The 21,519-nt window shown below is 38.7% G+C and overlaps 1 protein-coding gene across 1 annotated transcript in view; it reads right to left on the bottom strand.

Moving 5' to 3' along the window:
• CUNH8orf34 (chromosome unknown C8orf34 homolog) overlaps positions 1-21,519 on the bottom strand; it is a 337,095-nt gene that overhangs the window by 90,365 nt on the left and 225,211 nt on the right. Inside the window, exon 9 of the mRNA XM_040261349.1 lies at positions 1,132-1,217. Within this exon, the coding sequence (XP_040117283.1) occupies positions 1,132-1,217 (86 nt within the window). The remainder of the gene's footprint in view (positions 1-1,131; positions 1,218-21,519) is intronic.

Here is a 21,519-nt window from a genome sequence, read left to right as displayed (position 1 = left end):
TTTTCCTTGGTTACTAGAGTAAAACATTTTTCATATGCTCATTGGCCATTTGTGTTTCCTCTTCTGTGAAATATCTATTGCTTATTTTTCTATTGGTTTGCTGATTCTTTGTTTATTAAATTATAGATACACTTTACATTTTTTGAATATTAATCTTTGATCAGTGACAAATATAGTTTCCTATTTTGTAGCTTATCAACCTCTTTTTTTCCTGTCATTTTTTGATGAATAAGAATTCTTAACACTCTATAATTGAGCTTTTTTAATGTTTAGGAATTTTTGCATCTTGTTTAAGATGTCCTTCTCTAGCCAGGTGTAAGGAAAATGTTTTCCCATGGTTTCTCTTCTAATTATTACAATTGAATGTATGGACTGCTTCCTGCTAGAACAATGAATGATGAAACAGTAATATACCTTACATGCCACTGTAGTGGCAATACATGTACTTATTTATATATTCAGCAAACATCTTGAAGTGCCCTGGCATGAACTTAATATGCTAAGCCAAGGAGTTTGAATTTTGTTCTATAGAAAATAGAACAAAAAATAAATAAATTTTATTTTTTATTTAAATAAAGACATAAAATTTATGTTTAGAAATATAATGAACTGCATGGGGTGAGACTGTACAAGGAAAATCTATTTATAGAGCTCTTACACTAGATGGAGAAGGGCAAAGGCATAGACTAGGCAGTCTTGGGGGAAACGAGACTGCCTTGGTGACAATGACATGATTTGAGTTCAATTTAATATAGGGCTGAGAGAGGTGAAAGTATATCAAGTCTGATATTGACATTTCTGCCCAGAAGACTGAAAGGATCCTCAAAATGAGAATGGTAGTAGGTGATGTAAGTTCCAAAACCAAGTTGGAATTAGCGACAAACTTTGAGAGTAGAAAATGTAGTCACCCTGTACCTTAAACAAGCACAGGAATTAAGAGGCTGCTTCTCACACTTCTTTTTCTCCTTTGCCCTTAGCTTCCTGACACACAAAACCTGCAGGAGTGGTGAGCGGATGACTGACAGCTATGGTGATTTGGTGTAAGCAAAGATGCTTGGTTTAGTTTTCTTTTTAAAGACATCTTTAAGTGATACTAAAATCACAATATATCTTGTTGGATTTAAAACTCACCCAAAGACTCTGGGACTGTTTCATCTGGAGACTGAAGTATTTGCGAAGTCTCTTCTGTCCTTTCTGCCAGGTTGTCTCCTTGAAGCCTAAATGATGAAAAACAGTTATTGAAATCTCCAGTAATGCTGACTTGTGAAATGTGAGCTATGTGTTATTGGGAACATGATTATGAACTTCTAAATTCTAAAACCAGGCATGCTTCTTCCAAGTAGAAATAAAGCTTTACTGAAATCCTTGTCATATAGTGTTTTTGCTTTTCTGACTTTTAAGGAAAAGGCTTTCATCTTTTCTCCTGTATCCGTGGGAAGATTAGTCTAGGTAGAATCTGCTTTTCTTCTTAGTCTGACTGAGGAAGGTTTATAAGTAAATGTTTTCACGGACACTGCAATGGGGAAGTGAGTGGAAGAAAAGCAAGCATCCGACATAGCGTGCTCGCCTGACTTCTGGGTCCAGGGGCCTGAGAAGGTTTCCATGGTTACACAGAGGTTCATCAAACACAGTTTTCCAAATCAATCAAACCTGAGCTTAAATGCCTGCAGGTCAAAATCTGTTTCATCAGGGGGCATAAAGATTCAATACGTGGATGGCCCAGGGTTCTCAAAGACACTGGGTCTTCAGGAGAGGAAGACTGCATGGGGACTTTCATGACAATAGATTTCTGAGCTTCTGTATCCTCATCTCTGTAGTGAGGTTAGTCTGGGCTTAGTTATACTGTGAAAGCACTCTATCAAAAGAGGTAGAGCTCATCAATAAACGTGGGAACTCTGACCTAAGTAAGCAGAATAAGCTCTGCTTACATTGGAGGACAGTATATCAAATAATCCAGAGGTTGGAGGTTTCTGCCAGTGCCCTTACTTTTTTCTTGCATTTCCTGACAGTGAGTACCCTCATAGAGTATTAATGAAAACATGATATATACTATTAATATTTTTAAAAATGCAAACTCAAATATAATCCATAACTGTATCAGAATTTTTCATAGTTAAAATCTTCAACTCTTTTATATCTTTATTTGTATATATCAGACTAGAATCCAATAATGTATATGCATGACTCTCTTTCCTTTTGTATAAGTATAAATATTGTACATTATATTTTTGTTATTACAATAATAAATTTTAAACATTTGTGTATGTATTATACATTTATTGCTGTTGGTGGTGGTTAGTGGCTCAGTCATGTCTGACTCTTTTGTGACCCCATGGACTACAGCCCTTGAGGCTCCCCTGTCCATGGAATTCTCCAGGCAAGAATACTAGAGTGGGTTGCCATTCCCTTCTCCAGGGCATCTTCCCAACCCAGGGATGGGGACCGAACCCATGTCTCCTGCATTGGCAGGTGAATTCTTTACCACTGAGCCACCTGAAAAGCCCCATGATACATTTATACTTACATATTATCTTCTATACACCAAGTTACTATATTATATAAGCTAGTTAAATAATTCTCAAGAGTAATTTGCTGATAGTCGTATAAAACTTTTCAGTCAAAAATCTTAACACTTCTAGTTAAGTTTCAATTTTTACTCTAAAAAAAAAAAAGCATCATTTAAGTGACTGATTTAGCTACATACTTCTCAAATCTTCCCAGCTCTTTCTTTTTATTTTGTTTACTTCTAATAATTGGGGTAAACATTTTACTCATCGGCAACATCAAATATTCTTTTTTCATCAAAATTATCAAAGAGAGAATGTATGTAGGTATACAAGACATTGAAGTATGTAAATGAAGATTACTATTAAAAATTGACAACCAGTTCCAACACATTTGGGTATTTACCATTAGGTTAAAAACCTAAATGAGTACTCCCCTCTCAGTCCAGTGCTTATCACGGCACACTTCCAACACAGAGGACATGGGTTCGATCCCTGGTTGGGGAACTAAGATGGTATACCTAAATGGAAAATAAATCTCCAATAAAGGTAGAATGAAACAAGAAATCAAACCTAAGTTGCAATTTTTTTTTTTTATTCATTGCAAGCTTCAATAAAAACAAATACTGGTTTAGTATTTATCAATATGCTCAATAATAACCCAAATGTTGTGGCAATGTAAAGAAATAGGAACTGTCCTTGATTTCATGGAGTTCTCAATTTAGCTGAGTTGAAAAGAAAAATGGCCAGGATAACCACCAACAAATTGGGTAGCCTTGAAGCTGCCTCATCATTGTCCAAACTGTGCCCTCCAGACACCTTTGGAGTTGAATTGGCCGTGACTTGGCATCAACCCATTGAGGAATGCCTCTGAGCCCCGTTATCCTTGAGTGGTCTGCCAATGTTTCCCAAGCTGAAATCCACACAGCACTACTTCTGTAGGAGCTTAATAGGTGCTATGCAAACAAGGGTTGTGTGGGTAAGTCCAGGAAATACAGTTGCAATAAAAGTTAAATCACTTTTTTTTTTTTTTTTACATTACAAGAGTTGTACTCATACCCTCAAACATTTTCTCTTTGCTTTCTGAAACTCTCCTTCCATATTAAGCACTCTTCTATATTCGCCAGCCTCTAAACACAATGTTCCTTGCTCCTCCTGTCATAAGGAAAGCCCTTTTCTCATCTAAGAATAGGACATCCCTTTTTCCTCTAAGAATATTATAGTACCTCCTCTTCAAAGGAGGCTGTGTAGCCCCTCAACCTCAGCTAACAGAGGAGTATAAAGATTAACCTGTTTTCTCTCTGCCTGGGAAGACTTTGATCAGGCTCAAAATTTTCTTCTTCAACTCAAGTGTCACTATTATCTTAAATGAAATTTGTGTTCACGTTTATGTACTGACTAATTTCAAAGTCCCTCAGTCTCAAATCTGGAGTCTTTCTTTCCATTTCACCTTCCCCAACCCAAGGACAGATAATTCAATTGCTTTGTCAGAAATCTTAAAATCTAGTGTTCTGTTCTCTGATAACAAACTCACTTCCTTTAGGTGCTTTCACAAAGTCATCTTTCTTATTTATTTAGTTTTGACTGCACTGGGTCTTTGCTGCAGGGGGTGGGCTTTCTCTAATTGCTGCTCACAGGCTTAGTTGCTCCACAGCATGTGGGATCTTAGTTTCCTGACCAGGGATTGAACCTGCGTCCCCCACGCTGAACGATAGATTCTTAACCACTGGGCAACCAGGGAAGTTCCTCAACTTCCTCTTCAGTCAAATACATATCTTCATCTTCTCTCAGTTCTCTCCGGGTTTTGCTCCTCTCCTGATTTCTTTCCTGCCCTACTCAGATGGGACCTATTGTCCCCTCCATCCCCATGCACCGACATCTTTTAGTCATTACTGCCAACCAGACCCTAATCCTGTATTAACCTGTCATTTTCGTTTACATAGGAGCTGAAAACTACTGGTAAGCATTATGACACTCTAGAACTGATGAGTACAAACAAATCAATAGTTCTCAACTTTAAACTTCAGCTTGTTGGTAGTTTTTCTTCCATTCCTTTCAGTCTTCAAAAATATCACCTCTCTTTTGTGTCCATCCAAAAAACTATGTAATCAAAAATAAAGACCTTCTACTCCCACTCACACAGCACCTGCAGAAGTATCTTTACCCTGACCTGTATTCACCACCTTTCGAATTCACAAAGGGTGAGAGACCCTCTCCTCTGTCCAAGGCTTAGATCATCCATCAGGCTGGTGATTTGAGTCCCATCATCTCCTCTGCCTCTTGGATCTTCATTTATTTTACTCACTACCACTCATTCTATTCATCTCTATGGCTCATTTCCCACAGCATAGAAATAAGCTCACTTCTCTTTCAACCTTAAAAAAACAAACAAAACAACATCCCTCCCATAATTATCTAAAACATCTACCTATTGCTTTTTCTAGCTCATTATTCTTTGAGTCAAACTCCTTAAAAATGCTTCCATCAATGCCTTTTTAAAAAAATCAAAGTATAACATAAGACATCCTATTAGTTTCAAGTGTACATTATAGTGTTATATATATATATATATATACACATAAATATATTTTATCAGTCAGTCAGTCAGTTGAGTCATGTCTGACTCTTTGCGACCCCATGAACTACAGCACGCCAGGCCTCCCTGTCCATCACCAACTCCCAGAGTTTACTCAAACTCATGTCCGTTGAGTTGGTGATGACATCCAACCATCTCATCCTCTGTCGTCCCCTTCTCCTCCCACCTTCAATATTTCCCAGCATCAGGGTCTTTGCCAGTGAGTCACTGCTTCGCATCAGGTGGCCAAAATATTGGAGTTTCAGCTTCAGCATCAGTCCTTCCAATGAATAGTCAGGACTGATTTCCTTTAGGATGGACTGGTTGGATCTCTTTGCAGTCCAAGGGGCTCCCAAGAATCTTCTCCAACACCACAGTTCAAAAGCATCAATTCTTCAGCACTCAGTTTCTTTATAGAAAGCTGAAATATGTATATAAATATAAATATATATATATATACATACACACATATACATTCTGAAATGGTCACTAAGAGAAGCATAGTTACCATCTGCCACCAAGCAAAGTTATTACAATATTATTGACCATATTCTTTATGCTCTACTTTGTATCCCCATGACTTACTTCTTTCATAACTGGATGTTGATATCTCTTAATCTCTTTCATTTATTTTGGCTGCCCCTCAACCTCCCTCCCCTCTAGCAACCAACAGTGTGATCTCTGCATCCATGAGTCTGTTTCTGTTTTATTTGTTCCTGTTTTGTTTTCTAGATTCTACGTATGAACATGTGAGTTGTCCCATATCTTGGCTATTATAAATTGGAAATAATGCTGCAATGAATATACGGGTGCAAATATCTTCCTGAGTTAGCGTTTTTGTTGCATTTCCAGAGAAATACTCAGAAGTGGAATTGTTGGATCACATGGTAGTTCTATTTTTAATTTTTTGAAGAACTTCTGTGCTATTTTGTATAGCAGTCACACCAACTTACATTCCTACCAACAGGGCATGAGGATTCCCTTTTCTCTGTATCCTTTCCAGAACCTGTTGTTTTTTGTGGTTTTGATAATAGCTGTTCTGACAACTGTGAGGTAGTGTCTCATTGCAGTTTTGATTTCCATTTCCTTGATAATGAGTGATGTTGAGCATCTTTCCATGTGCCTGTTGGCCATCTACATGTTTTCTTTAAAAAAAAAAAAGGTCTATTCAGGTTCTCTGCCTATTTTTTAATCCAGTTTTTTAAGTTTTTAAATTTTAAGTTGCACAAGCTCTTCATATATTTTAGATATTAACTCTCCACCAATGTCTCTACTTCCACAGTTTTATTTCACCCCTCAGTCTATTTTAATTTGGTTTGTCCTGCTGCCATTCTGAGACAATTGGCTATACACTAAGACTGCCAGATCTTCTACTTGCCATACACAGAGGAAAACTTCCTGATCTTGTTTTTATTTTACTTTCATTTCTACTTTGTGTGAATACTCTGTTCCCAGTCTGTACCATCTCCCTGAATCAGTTCACCCACTCTTATGGTTTAACTACATGTAGGGTGGTTTTTCAAAAATTTATCTTGAGTTTTCATCCTGAGATTTGTATAACCCAATACTAATTGGACATTTTAACTGAACTAACCAGAAACATCTCAAAGTAAATTGTCCAAAGCAAACTCTTCTGCATCATTCTCTGCCTTGCATGACACATGGCTAATGAATCTCATTCTTATTAATTACATTTCCTAAAGGAATTTCCTGAATCCAGCACTTCTTTATTCTACTACTACAATCATGCTGCTCATCTTGTCTTGCTTGGATTATTACATAGTTTCTTTGATGTTATTTATACACAGAAACTGTCCTTCAAAAATTCATTTTCCATATGGCTACCAGAAAATTCCAAACAAATCCTCATGCTTTATTATTTTCAGGCTTTAAATATTTCGGTGCAAGGAATTTTAACACGAGTATTCTTAAGGGACCCATAAACAGGTTTCAGGGGAATCACTGCAATTCACAATAAATGGAATAAAAAGTTTTTGGTGGATGTGCCCTTTTTTGGACAAGGAGACAGTAACCTCAACCAGATGCTCAAAACTAATCTTCGACTCAAAAGACTTTAAGAACTACCATTTTTACTGGAGACTCTTGTGCAAAATGAGTAATGGTTTCCTTACCAAATCATTCAAATCTCGCTATTGCACGATCCCTACCTGTGTCTGCAACTTCACCTTCTTGGATATTTCACTGTGGATTTTATACTCCATAAACTCCAAACTGCTTTTACTTTTGTGCTGATATTTTATTAAGCCTCTCTGGCTTATAATTATCTCTGGCAGAATTTATGTTGCCCTTGCCTGGAGAATCCCAGGGACGGGGGAGCCTGGTGGGCTGCCATCTATGGGGTCACACAGAGTCAGACACGACTGAAGTGACTTAGCAGCAGCAGCAGCATTTACTATTTGGCTTAATCCTAGGTTTTAATTACAGATTCTCCTTTTTTTCAGAAGTTTTTCTTCCAGAAGTCTTACTACCTATGCAAATCTTTACCACAGTTCTTACTTTACTATGTTTTGTTTGCTTTGATGTCTATCAACACACACCAAGTGTCTTAAAGGTGAGTTTTATTTTTCATATTTTTATGTCTCTAAAGCCTAGTTCATATTGAGCTTGATACACTGCAAACTCTGAGAGAGATTTCTTAAGGTATTTTTTAGTGATGAGCTCACCTTGGAGAAAAGGAAAGGAAAAGGGGACCCAATCTATGTATAAGCAGTTTTCTACAGAATACCTGAGTATATTTACATTCTCTTGAAAAGAGGTAAGAATTATCCTGCATTTCTTAACCTGGTTCACCCTAATACAGAAAGTAAACCAGAGGCTTACGTGCAATCCAATTTATGGTCTGGGGTGGAGGCAGGAGTGAGGAACACCGAGTGACACATAAAAGGAAGAGAAAGGTGTGTTATTGAGTCACACCCTTTACTGGTGGTTGCTGCTCAATCCCACAAGAATTCTAAGGATCGTTGCAAAACATGTCCACTTGAAGAATGAAAGCATAGAGCATTTATCCATAGGCTCCTGGTCAAAGGTGGTCCCTGATCATTGATCTCCCTGATCTTTGCAGTTGTGCATATATTAGTTTAGAATGATTCTCATTGGTCATCCCAGGGCAGGAAATGAGATGTAAAAGATACCAGTGAAATTGAGATGCTAAAGTTTGCACATGCACAAAGCTGGCTCCCACAGTTAGAAGAAGCATATGTCAAAACAGTTGCTAATAAAACTTGGGGCATTTTAAGTGAGGTACAAGCAGAGGTGACAAAGATAGCAAATGTGTTTGGGTTTCAAACAAATGAGTCAGATCTCATTTTAATTGAACTGACCAGTATGACTTGGCTAGGAAAAATCTCCAAGTTTATGAGTCAACAGTCACCTTCCATTGACTCAGTCTTAATGGTGAATAAGCCAACGAAAGATAGCATCCTCAGAGACTACTGTAGTGCATATCACAGCCTGTCATAGTACCAGGCACATGTATGTGATCAATAAACATTGTTAAGTAAATGTTGCTGAAGAGTCCCTATGTCTTACCAGACAGACTTAAGGAAGATGGACCAGTCAAGAGGAAACATATGGAAGCTCACTCAGGAGACTGGTGGCTGTAGCAGTAATTCAAATTTTGCTTGCTTGGTAATGTTTTGAGATCCAGCTGATTCCAATGTCTTGCTTTGTAAGAAGAAACAAGGAAAAAAAATCCAGGGCCAAGTGGCTGTCTAGTGCTAGTCCAAAATGTTGGTTAAAACATACCACCACCAGCCATATGCATTTTGGGGGCAAGGTTTGAATAGTGTAAGCAGTGGGAGGATAGTGATGAGTGCTACTTCTTTTTTATACTTTTTTTTTTTTTAATCCAAAACACTCAATATTTTTCTTTTTTAAAAGCTTCTGGTACCATCAGTTCAGTTGAACCATGTGATGTGATAAGACTCAAATAAGTGTATTCTTAATTTTTCACATTTGGCCTAGAAGACATTCAGTCATCTTTCTGTTTTCATGCCATCATGCTATGTATTCTATACTTCAATCTTCCCTTAATACTTTCTGGAAGAAAGCAGTATCTAACTAAAGAATAAAGAAAGAAAGAAAAAAAGTGAAGTCGCTCAGTCGTGTCCAACTCTTCGCCACACTGTGAACTGTAGCCTACCAGGCTCCTCCGTCCATGGGATTCTCCAGGCAAGAGTACTGGCGTGTGTTGCCATTTCCTTCTCCAGGGAATTTTCCCAACCCAGGGATCGAACCCGGGTCTCCCGCATTGCACGCAGACGCTTTACCCACTGAGCCACCAGGAAGCCCTAACTAAAGAGTAAACACTCATCAAATTTGTTTTTTTAACTAAATTGAATGCACTATGGCATGCATGAAGTTAAATGCCAAGTTAACATTTCTAACTTATCTAGTTCAGAGGAGAGGATGAATAGAATCTGGATTAATTCAGGAAATGTTAATGGAGTAGGTGGTACTTGCACTGGGCTTTGAAAATGCTGAAGTTCGATTAGGTGAAGAAAAAGAGGAAGGGTATTTCAAGGAAAGAGTAGCGAAATAATACAGTACACTTACTTTGGAAAAAGAAGTCTCCCTTGAAGGGGGGAAAGATGAGAAAAGAAAAGAGAGAGAGAGAGAAGGGGAAAACCAAGTATAACAAAAAAACTAACAGCTTCAGTGAAAGTAGTGTATTGAAAGCAACAAACACATCTAGATTACAGAATGTATTCAGATGGGATCTTGCAAATTAAATGAAAAGATGTAGACTTAATAAAACAGGACACTGTGAAAGTTTTAAATTATTGCCTAATATAATAAAAGCTGCACTAAGAAAATAATATTCATCGGGGCCTCTTGGAAGGCCATTTGGGAAGCTTTTACAATAAACTAGAAATGGAAGAAGGAGGAGGGTCTAGGCAGGTGCCTACAGTGGCCCAAGCACTGTTTCAGTTTGGGGGTTAGGGGGCGGGAGCTGTGGACACAGTGAACCAAATTTCCATCCTCACGGAGCTTTCATTTTAGATATGCTGGTGGAGGTGCAGAGAGGCAGCTGGACAGAGGGGAGATGCTGAGCAGACTGAGGTGTGTACCAGGCTTGCCCTCCCCGGGATCCAAAATTTCCACAAAGAACTTCAAACACAATTTAGCAACTGAACAAAAATGACGATTTAATTTAGCTGTTTTGAAGGACATGATATTCTGTTTCACTGGAAAACAACAGTATATCATAACTGCCAACTGGATTCAGGGAACCACCATAAACAGTTTAGGTTTTAAGAAAATTTGAACCATTTTCTACAAAGGGGTAGAAGATTACCTTATCCTTGTCCTCCAAAGTCTCCCTTTAATTCTCAAAGTGTCTTTCATAACATTGGTCATAGAGTTATTTCTAAGTCTCTTTCTAAATGTTCGTTTTCCATTTCAGGATTCCAGCGTTTCTCCAGAATTATTTTTTGAAGGAAATTCTAACAATTTAGGGGTGGGCTTCTCTTGTGGCTCAGCTGGTAAAGAATCAGCCTGCAATGTGGGAAACTTGGGTTTGATCCCTGGGTTGGGAAGATCCCCTGGAGAAGGGAAAGGCTACCCACTCCAGTATTCTGGCCTGGAGAATTCCATGGAGTGTATAGTCAATGGGGTCACAAACAGTTGGGCACGACTGAGCAATTTTCACTCACTCACTAACAATTCATTGTCACTTATTCAGTTTCAAAGTCTTATAAAAGGCAAATTGTCATCAACATCAAAAATTTATCAGAGATCTTCAGAGGCAAAGCCCTTCACTGAGTAATGAGACTGCAATCTGCTGTAAGACCTGGGTGTATTTTCAGGATCTCTCCAGTTACTTGTCAAGCTTCCTGAGGCTTCAAATATCAGGTCTGATATCCTCCACGCCATCAGGGCTTAGCATACTAATTTACATTTATGTGCCCCTCCTACCCCCCTGAGTAACTATCTGATGTAAACAGCATCTTATCTGAAATCACTAAAGACTTGTAAGAGTGTCTTCGCTACTCTAGAAGAATGGCACTGCGGTCTGTGGAACTTTGCTGCCCTCCACCCAGTCCCAACTAAGCCTCAGTTCCTCGGGGAGTTCCCTGGATGTTCTTCCTCTCATTCTGCTTTCCAAACCCATTGACTCCATCTCTGGGTCTCCCTTACCCTTGGCCATTCCATTTGACCTCTGGTGGGTGGTCTGGCCCTCTGACACCATTTCTCAGGCCCCCCTAGCGGCACTATCTGTGTGCCAGATACAGCTTCTACCTTCCAGAACCTCTGATAAACAGTTCTACTCCAGGAACTCTTTTGCCAACAGGAAGTTTCCAACAGTACCTAGATTTTACTCTTTATTTTAGTTGCTGTTCGTTGTTGTTCAGTTACTAAGTCATGTCCAACTCTTAGCAACCCCATGAACTGCAGGATGCCAGGTCTTCCTGTCCTTCACTGTCTGCCGGAGGCTGCTCAAACTCATGTCCACTGGTTCAATGATGCCATCGAACCATCTCATTCTCTGTTACCCCCTTCTCCTCCTGCCCTCAATCTTTCCCAGCATCAGAGTCTTTTCCAATGAGTCAGCTCTTCGCATCAGGTGACCAAAGTATTGGAGCTTCACCTTCAGTATCAGTCTTTCCAATGAATATTCAGAGTTGATTCCCTTGAGGATTCCTTGAGGACTGGTTTGATTTCCTTGAGGACTGGTTTGATCTCCTTGCTATCCAAGGGACTCTCAAGAGTCTCCCCCAGCACCACAGTCTCAGCCTTCTTTATGGTTCAGCTCTCACATCCATATATGACTACTGGAAAAACCATAGCTTTGACTATATGGACTTTTGTCAGCAAAGTGATGTCTCTGCTTTTTAATACGCTGTCTAGATTTGTCATAGTGTTCCTTCCTAGAAGCAAGTATCTTTTAATTTCATGGCTGCAGTCATCATCCACAGTGATTTTGGAACCCAAGAATAAAGTCTCTCACTGTTTCCCCATCTATTTGCCATGAAGTAATGGGACCGGATGCCATGATCTTCATTTTTCGAATGTTGAGTTTTAAGTCAGCTTTTTCACTATCCTCCTTTATTTGAAGTCATGATCTTAGTTTTTCAAATGTTGAGTTTTAAGCCAGCTTTTTTTCACTCTCCTTATTTTAGTGTATTCTCTTAAAAATCTTCCTTCTAGCATTCATCTGTAGGCACTCTATTTCTTTTCTCTTGCTGTTTATATCACATGAGGTAACAATACATCAAGACAAAGCACCTTTCTCCTGACCCTGGAATGGAATAGAATAACACTCCCCTTCACCAGAGGGCTTTCTTCATATTCTGCTTTTTAAATTCTCTCCCTTGTTCACAAGAATCTCTGAACATAAACCTCTAAAACAAAATGATGGATGGTGACATGCTCTTTTCTCTCACATTTTCCTTTTAACTTCCTATCTTCTGAAAGTGAGATATGAGCCTGCAAACTATCGGTAACTCTCTAATCAAATTTATAGTTCTCTCACACAAGCCTGACTGCAGACATGACGCTGATGTTGGTGGCCTCTTATCTAGGCTGCTAATTACACTCCTGGCAGAAGTTTAAGAATTTTAAAACCAAATCTACGGAGGGCACACATGGAAAATAGATTTGTTTTTGTTTTTTTTTTTTTCAGTCTCTTCTGCTTTACCTCAACTCAGATATAAAAATGTCAACGCACAATTAGGTAGAGAAGATGACGCATGGAGCAGGACTGATCCTTACCACCCCTTGGGACCAACTAAACTGGATTTTCCAGGCAGATTGACCAGAATGTGGACCACTGACACACACCTTGGCCAGGTTATTACTCACACCATGGATGACCCAGGCGACATTCCAACCTTCCTGAAATTTGAGGCAGTCATGAAAAAGGATTACATTCAAACTGCCAGACTGCCGTGGGGCTAAGGAAACTCCAAGAGAAAACAGCCAAACACAGAATGTCTGAGCTAAAAGCAGCTCTAGGCATTGGAATCCACAAGCTTCCTTCAACATGACCATTGGTCCGCATTTTAAACTGGATTCCCTGTCTCTAAAATGATCTGGCGAAGTGCGAGTATGCTTTCAGCCTGCTGTCATCCTTAGAGAGCACCCCTTTAAAAATCTATCCACATAGAAATAGGCAGTTGAGGTCCTTATTGGACAGGCAGCGTGGAGCAATGTTCTCAGTTTCTAGGGTGCACTACACTCGCCTGGACTGCAGGAGTCCCCGGCCTCCAGGCCACAGACCTCCTCCGAGCTGACAGGTACCTCCTGTCAGATCAGTGGCAGCTTTAGATTAGAAATAAAGTGCACAATAAATGTAATACACTTGAAATATCCTGAAACCATCTCCCCCAACCCCTAGCTATGAAAAAATCATCTTCCACAAAACTGGTCCCTGGTGCCAAAAAGTTTGAGGACTGATGACCTGGAGGACTTCTTAAAACATAGATTGCTGAGTTTTATCCACAGGGTTCCTGAGTCTGGTCTGGAGGATGGTCTAGGGATTGTCTTTCTACCAAGTTCTCAGTTGATACCGATACTGTCAGGTAGGACACAGGGCCCATAAGTGCCTCCTCTTTATATTAATAGCTCTGGTAGGGGATAGACCTCCCATTCATCCCTATTGTGTAGTAGTATTAGACTATGTCTGGAATGCCAAAAATAGGTAAGACTCTACCAGAGAATGTTGGTATTTTTCTTTCTCCAACTAGCGACTTTTTAGTTGAACAGTCAATTTTACTGCCAAGTATGTACGGTTTTTCCAGTAGTCATGTACAGACCTGAGAGTTGTATCATAAAGAAGGCTGAGCACTGAAGAATTGATGCTTTCAAACTGTGGTTCTGGAGAAGACACTTGAGCGTCCCTTGGACTGCAAGGAGATGAAATCAGTCCATCCTAAAGGAAATCAACCCTGAATATTCATTGGAAGGACTGATGCTGAAGCTGAAGCTTCAATACTTTGGCCACCTGATGCGAAAAGTCAAGTCACTGTAAAGTCTCTGATGTTGGGAAAGATTGAGGGCAGGAGGAGAAGGGGGCAACAGAGGACGAGATGATGTAATGGATATTAGTTAGAGAAAACTCCCACAGATAGTGGGAGTCTGGTATGCTGCAGTTCATGAGGTCGCAAAGAGTCAGACTGAAAGTGTGAATGCATTAGCCGCTCAGTTGTGCTCAACTCTTTGCGGTCCCATGGACTACAGCCCACCAGGCTCCTCTGTCCATGGCATTTTCCAGGCAAGGATACTGGAGTCGTTTGCTTTTTCCTTCTCCAAGGGATCTTCCCAACCAAGGGATCGAACCCAGGTCTCCTGTAACACAGGCACCATCTCATCTGATCGAAGTTAGAAATCTCAGAGTAGATGCACTTGAGCTTGGGGCGCTGCATCTGTAGCCTCCATCAGAGCGCTGCTTAGCAAGTCTGCCTAGTAAGCAGCATCCAGCATGGAGCAGCTGCGGGAAGTCTTAAAGTGCTGATTTCTAACAGGTTGAAAAATGGGATTGTGTGGGGAGCCAAACCACCCTTTTGAAAAACTGCCAAAGCTTTTGTTCCCTCCTCAGCCATTCCTTCCTTTAATCAGGGACCATTCCCTCATGGTCCTGAAATGGAAAGCTGCCTCACATGCATATCTGATGGGAGACCACCCCCTCTTTTGTATGTGGCCCTGGGAACACGTTAGATCGCTGAGTTCTTCTATATATAGTCAATCTCTCTCCCTCTCTGATGTGATCAGAGTTTTCCATGCCACAGCCCTGGGAGTGACAATATGTTGAGCTGCCTTAGTCAGATGGTTCATGTGTCTTTCTTTGCGATTTCCATTCCATAAGATTGGAAGTAATTGAAAGTAATTTGTGATGAGCAGCAGAATTATGAGGCAGACCAAAATTGCCAAATTACCAGTAATATTACTTTGTACCAAAGAGCGGTAAGAGTTTAGCAGGGTTAGATGGCACCTGAGGGAATATTGCCAGTGATGCACACATCACAATATCTGAGAAATTGTTACTGGATGTAGAATTAGCATGAGGGAAGGAATCATGGGCAGCCTCCAAGCAATTCTTCTTGAGAAAGTTGTACATTTTTCTGAGGAGGAAATAAAGGAAGTTCCAGCAAAACCCAGCAAGTTCCATCTACTTAGGAGGGATCAGAGGTAGAGCAGGGGGATAAAGTATAGGAAAAGATCCCTTAGAAGGGATCCCTGAGAAAATCCCTTAGAAATCTGAAACCATTGTGTTCGGAGGTTGAAGTTTCAGCCAGGTGAGCTAGCTTGATTCATATCAAACAGAAAGGCTCCCAAAGTGGGTATTTTATGACCCTACTTATTCTCCATAACAGTAACATTCTCTATATTTCAATAGAACACGGTAGAATGTAAGATGTGTGAGTATAGCAACAAAATTTGGTCTCCTCTATGCCATGCTTTATTTATGTACCCATTCCTGTGGTCATGTATGGATGTGAGAGTTGGACTGTGAAGAAGGCTGAGCGCCAAAGAATTGATGCTTTTGAACTGTGGTGTTGGAGAAGACTCTTGAGAGTCCCTTAGACTGCAAGGACATCCAACCAGTCCATTCTGAAGATGAGCTCTGGGTGTTCTTTGGAAGGAATGATGCTAAAGCTGAAACTCCAGTACTGTGGCCACCTGATGTGAAGAGTTGACTCATTGGAAAAGACCCTGATGCTGGGAGGGATTGGGGGCAGGAGGAGAAGGGGACGACAGAGGATGAGATGGCTGGATGGCATCACTGACTGGATGGACGTGAGTCTGAATGAACTCCAGGAGTTGGTGATGGACAGGATGGCCTGGTGTACTGCGATTCATGGGGTCGCAAAGAGTTGGACACGACTGAGCGACTAAACTGAACTGAACTGAATAGGGCTTCTCTGGTGGCTCAGCAGTAAGGAAACTGCCTGCCAATACAGGAGACTCAAGAGACATGGGTTTGATCCCTGGGTCAGGAAGATCCCCTGGAGTAGGAAATGGCAACCCATTCCAGTATTCTTGCCTGGAAAATTTCACAGACAGAGGAGTCCAGGGGGTTACAGTCCACGGAGTCGCAAAGAGTCAGACATGACTGAACACGCACCTTTACCTTTACCTACTAGGTGACAAACAGTTACTAATTGAATAAAGTTTCTGTTAGTACTATGCATAAGCTTGATATACTTCCTAGGTTTTAAGTTCGTTTTGAGGCAGGAAGCATAATTTAAGTTTGTTTTTCTGATAACTTTCTGTAATAAATACAACTCGCGTAATGGTTTTCAAATGAGTCAGTGTTAAAGTGCTTTGTTTATTAGGATTTGGAGAGCCTACACTGAAATTTGCTGATAAGTAATTTGATGCCCTGGAAAACAAGATTGGCTGAGAAAATGTCAAGTATATGGAGTCCTTGCAGAGATTTTAATAGACAAGATAAAGACCTTCTTTCATTCTTGTAACTATGCTCTTAAAATTCTTAAGAAAGACAACACCAAATACAAATGTCTGCACCAATAGAAAAGGCAATAAGGTATAAAGATTTTAGGATGATTCATCTTTTGGCTTAACAGTCTAAAAAAAGAAATACATTTGGTGACTTATCTCAGAATATAAACACTGATTTGTTAAATTTTAACTACCTTAGTCTAGAATTTATTTTTTCTGATGTACACCTCAATTGATCTCTTAAAAGGATCACAGAATTTATTTATAGTAAAACTACTTTCTCTCTGACTTCTGCAAACTAAAACAGTTTGCACTGGTAACCAGAGTTAGCTTGTAGAATAGATTTTCTCAAGGGGTCTTAACTAATTTCTTTATCTAACTTATTATATAATTACCATATTTCAAGTCATAAGTTACTCTTTCCAAAATTTCATTTCTTTTTCTGACTTTTATATGGCATGATTTAGATGTTACGGGCTTCCCTGAGGGCTCAGATGGTAAAAAGTCTGCCTACAACGTGGGAGACCTGGGTTTGATCCCTGGGCTGGGAAGACCCTGGAGGAGGGCATGGCAACCCATGGACAGAGGAGTCTGGCAGGCTGCAGTCCATGGGGTCATAAAGAGTCAGACACGACAGAGTGACTAAGAACAAAAAGCATTTAAATATCATAGAATTTCTGGTTTTAAGTAAGAAAATAGACTATTATATTAACATTCTGAAAAAAAATGTTAATTTTAAAACTTAAATGCTCTTTCCTGAAAACACAGATTTACTGAAACATAATACATGATGCCATTGATACACAGTTATTTGCTTTTCTGTTTTAGGTAGTTCATATTCAGTTTTAAGCACTAATGATCACAATTGAAATAAATACATACTCTGAATTTTGATTCTTATTCTGAAATGTTAGTATTCTTTGATTTATAGCAATAATATATACAGTCTGATTTGATCTAAAATATTTATTTTATACCAGCGAGACAAATTAACTGTTCAGTGATTAGGAAGATAACAGAAGACATACATATAGATAAACTAAATATATGTTTGATTTGGTTTATGTAGGCCATTTAGAAACTGTGATCCAATTATAAGGGTAAACAAGTAATTGAACATAATTCGATTTTAATTTTACTACAAAGGGTACCTGGGAGGTCCAGCATGCCAAGCAAGTGAATAAACAAGAAGGTTCCACATGTGGATAAAAATGAGAAATATAATTTTTTCAGTATTTCTTCCCATATCTCACATTAGATACCTCATCTTATGCCAGTATGGAAGTTAAAATTTAAAAAAAGAAGACTCATTTAAGTGAAACTTCTCATATTATAAAAACAAAATAAAGTCCTACAAATCTTATTGCTATTACATTATCAGACAGGGTGTTTAAGCAAGAATAAATACTAGAATGTTTTCAAAAATTATTATTGTCACATCATGATTGATATTCTTGGTACTACTTATATAGTGATATATAGTGAAAATCTCTATTGTGTCCAGCTCTTTGCAAGCCTATGGACTGTAGCCTGCCAGGCTCCTCTGTCCATGGGATTCTCCAGGCAAGAATAGTGGAGCTATTCCCTTCTCCAGGGGATCTTCCTGACCCAGGGATGAAATCCAGTTCTCCTCCCATTGCAGGCAGATTCTTTACCATCTGAGCCAACAAGGAAGCCAAACAGGAACTCATTATTTTCTGTCATGGCAATTTCTATAACTATTTTATCTACAGAAGTAGCACATAACGGAAAAATCCTTTCTAAACCAAATCACTTAAAAACATGTTTTTACTGTTGTCATTCTGTCAAACACATTATTTTAATATCCCCAAAGGAAAAAAAAAAAAAAGTGCCAAATGCGTATAAGGTCTATGATTCTTGTTTTCCTAAGATTTTTGAAGGCAGTCCATTTTTGTATATAATTAATTTGCTTATATGACAATTATCCTTCAATCTCTGAAAGCCCTTAGAAAATAGTCAATAAAAATCTTTTATTAGAGGCTTAAAAAAAAGGCTTTCAAAAATACAGCAGCAGATACACTGGACATTCCTCTAGTTGTGGGGCTCCTTCCCGATTTGTATGGGAGCTGCAAAATGTTCAGTGCTTTTATTTGCCAGTCACTGGGGAATTAAACAGCTTGCCCAAGGATGCTCAGTGAAACTGGGATACTGTTAGATGCCGAAATCTAAGGATTTAAACATCACACTTCATTTGTTTCCATGGGCTCAGCTGGTAGGACAGAAACATCATCTTACTGGATCAACTATCAAATCAGAACAATTCAGTCTGAAAATAAGCTTCATCCTCACAATTTAACCCCTTCCTAAATGCCCCTCACCTCCTAATATCATCAGCTTGAGGTTTAGGATTCAACATATGAATTTCGGGGAGACACAAACCTTCAATGGTAGCAACTAAATATTTTTGACAAGTTTATGCTTATGAGAAGAAATCTAAGTAGAACTTGAATTTTAAATAAAACCCATAAGAATTAGAAACAAGTTTTTCCTTATATGAAACACAGTCATAGCTAGAATCAAGATACCTATAAAATTCATAATGCTTGTCATAGTGTTTTCATTTCACAATAGCAACTAAATTTTTACTTAAAATACAGCTAGAAAAAGGATATTTAAATAATCAATGTCTCACTTTGAAGTTACTCATTACTTTATTGGTTTCAGATTTCTAGCGTAGTATCTTAATTATAACACTCATAACCTAAAAATAGGGTAATTATTTTATCTCAATAATATAGGTAAGAATTTATCTGCTTGCTTTATTTGAACTTTTGTTGCCTAACAGTTGTTTTTTTTTTTTTCCAATTTCATATAAACATCTTGCCTTACTCCATCCCATTGGCCTTTTATCCTAAAACAGATTAGGCAGTACAATGAATTTGAAAAATGTGCCTAATTCCACAATGGAACCAACAATCTGTTTTAAAACTGGGAGGCAGCATTGTAGAGTAGCAAGATTGGGGCTTTCAAGTCAGATTGGGCAAGGTTCAAATTCTACCTGTGCAACTTAGGAGTCTTTGGTGCTTAAGCAGCTTACTTGGTCTTCTTGAACTTCATTTGTTGCTTGCAAAATGAATCTTAAAAGCATCCACTTGGAAGAGTTGTTTGTGAGGATTAGAGAAAATGTCTCTAAATACCTAATCGGATGTTTGGTACCCAGCTGGTGCTTCTTAACAAGCATAACTTCAAAATGCTGTGGACACAATGGAGTATTACTCAGCCGTTAAAAAGAATACATTTGAATCAGTTCTGATGAGATGGATGAAACTGGAGCTGATTATACAGAGTGAAGTAAGCCAGAAAGAAAAACACCAATACAGTATACTAACACATATATATGGAATTTAGAAAGATGGCAATGATGACCCTGTATGGAGGACAGCAAAAAAGACACAGATGTGTATAGCAGACTTTTGGACTCAGAGGGAGAGGGAGAGGGTGAGATGATTTGGGAGAATGGCATTGAAACATGTATAATATCATGTAAGAATCGAATTGCCAGTCTATGTCCGATGTAGGATATGGCACGCTTGGGGCTGGTACACGGGGATGACCCAGAGAGATGTTGTGGGGAGGGGAGTGGGAAGGGGGTTCATGTTTGGGAACGCATGTACACCCGTGGTGGATTCATGTCAATGTATGGCAAAACCAATACAGAATTGTAAAGTAAAATAAAAAATAATTTAAAAAATAAAAAATAAATGCTGTGGAGAAAGGAATGCTGTTCATGTGCTTCTTAAAGCAATACTCAAATCCATGCCTCAATGTATTTGGGGCATGTGTTTCAATAGTACATATATGGCTATTGAATTGATCAATTTGGCTGAACTCATTCACTGGGAATTTTAACTGAACTGATCACTGGTTTTAACACTTTACAGACTAGATTTTTGAGCCTTCATTGTTCAATATACATCAATTCTGGCTCTGAATCAACACAGCCTTTATTCTGCTCTCCCCAACATTTTTCTGACCATTTATCTGTGAGAATTTAACAAGCTACAGAATTGAATCTGAACTCATTATGTTTCTGAACTCTGTGTGCTAACTGATAGCAGAGATAATGAAGAGGAGCTCTGGTTGACAAAAAAAAAAAGGCATAAAGAGGAAAGTTTGGGATAACAAGAATTTCATGCATTAAATGAACATTATATTCTTTCGTGGATTCTCTCACTACTTTCATTATCACAATTGTTTACGACGTTGCTTACAGAGTTTCTTAGATTCAAAGTAACATAATGATAAAACAACTGGTACAAATTTCTGATTTTTTGAGATTTACTAAAATAGGATCATTGAAATTTGCATAATTATTTATGTAAATGATCATGTTCTCATTTTATCTATTATATATTAACATAATATAATTAGTATAATAATAAGTAATATTACATACTGCTGCTGCTGCTAAGTTGCTTCAGTCGTGTCTGATTCTGTGTGACCCCATAGACGGCAGCCCACCAGGCTCCCCTGGGATTCTCCAGGCAAGAACATTGGAGTGGGTTGCCATTTCCTTCTCTAATGCATGAAAGTGAAAAGTCAAAGTGAAGTCGCTTAGTCGTGTTCGACCCTCAGCAACCCCATGGACTGCAGCCTTCCAGGCTCCTCTGTCCATGGGATTTTCCAGGCAAGAGTACTGGAGTGGGGTGCCATTGCTTTCTCCGAATATTACATACTAAAACTATTCTAAATTCTTATCATTTATTTTACTAAATTCAACACTAACACTTATTTTTATCATACAAAATTTTTAATTTTTTTTTACAAACAGGCTGTAACATTTTTTCCTAAAATTCTTCTAGAAAGCTACATAACATTAGATGAGCATTTTAAAAAACCCTTAATTTTCACATTTATTAGCATAATTCTTATTACTCTTGGTTTTGAATATTAAAGCCTAAATATTTTGCTAATTTTCAAATCATTCTCAGAAATCACACCTAAGTTAGACAATCACTTAGAATCGGTTATACCTGTTCAAATCTAAAATCAGAC

Source organism: Oryx dammah, unplaced genomic scaffold (assembly GCF_014754425.2).
Source record: "Oryx dammah isolate SB20612 unplaced genomic scaffold, SCBI_Odam_1.1 HiC_scaffold_19, whole genome shotgun sequence".
In the NCBI taxonomy this organism is placed as follows: Eukaryota; Metazoa; Chordata; class Mammalia; order Artiodactyla; family Bovidae; genus Oryx; species Oryx dammah.
This window is presented reverse-complemented; position numbering and strand designations above follow the sequence as displayed.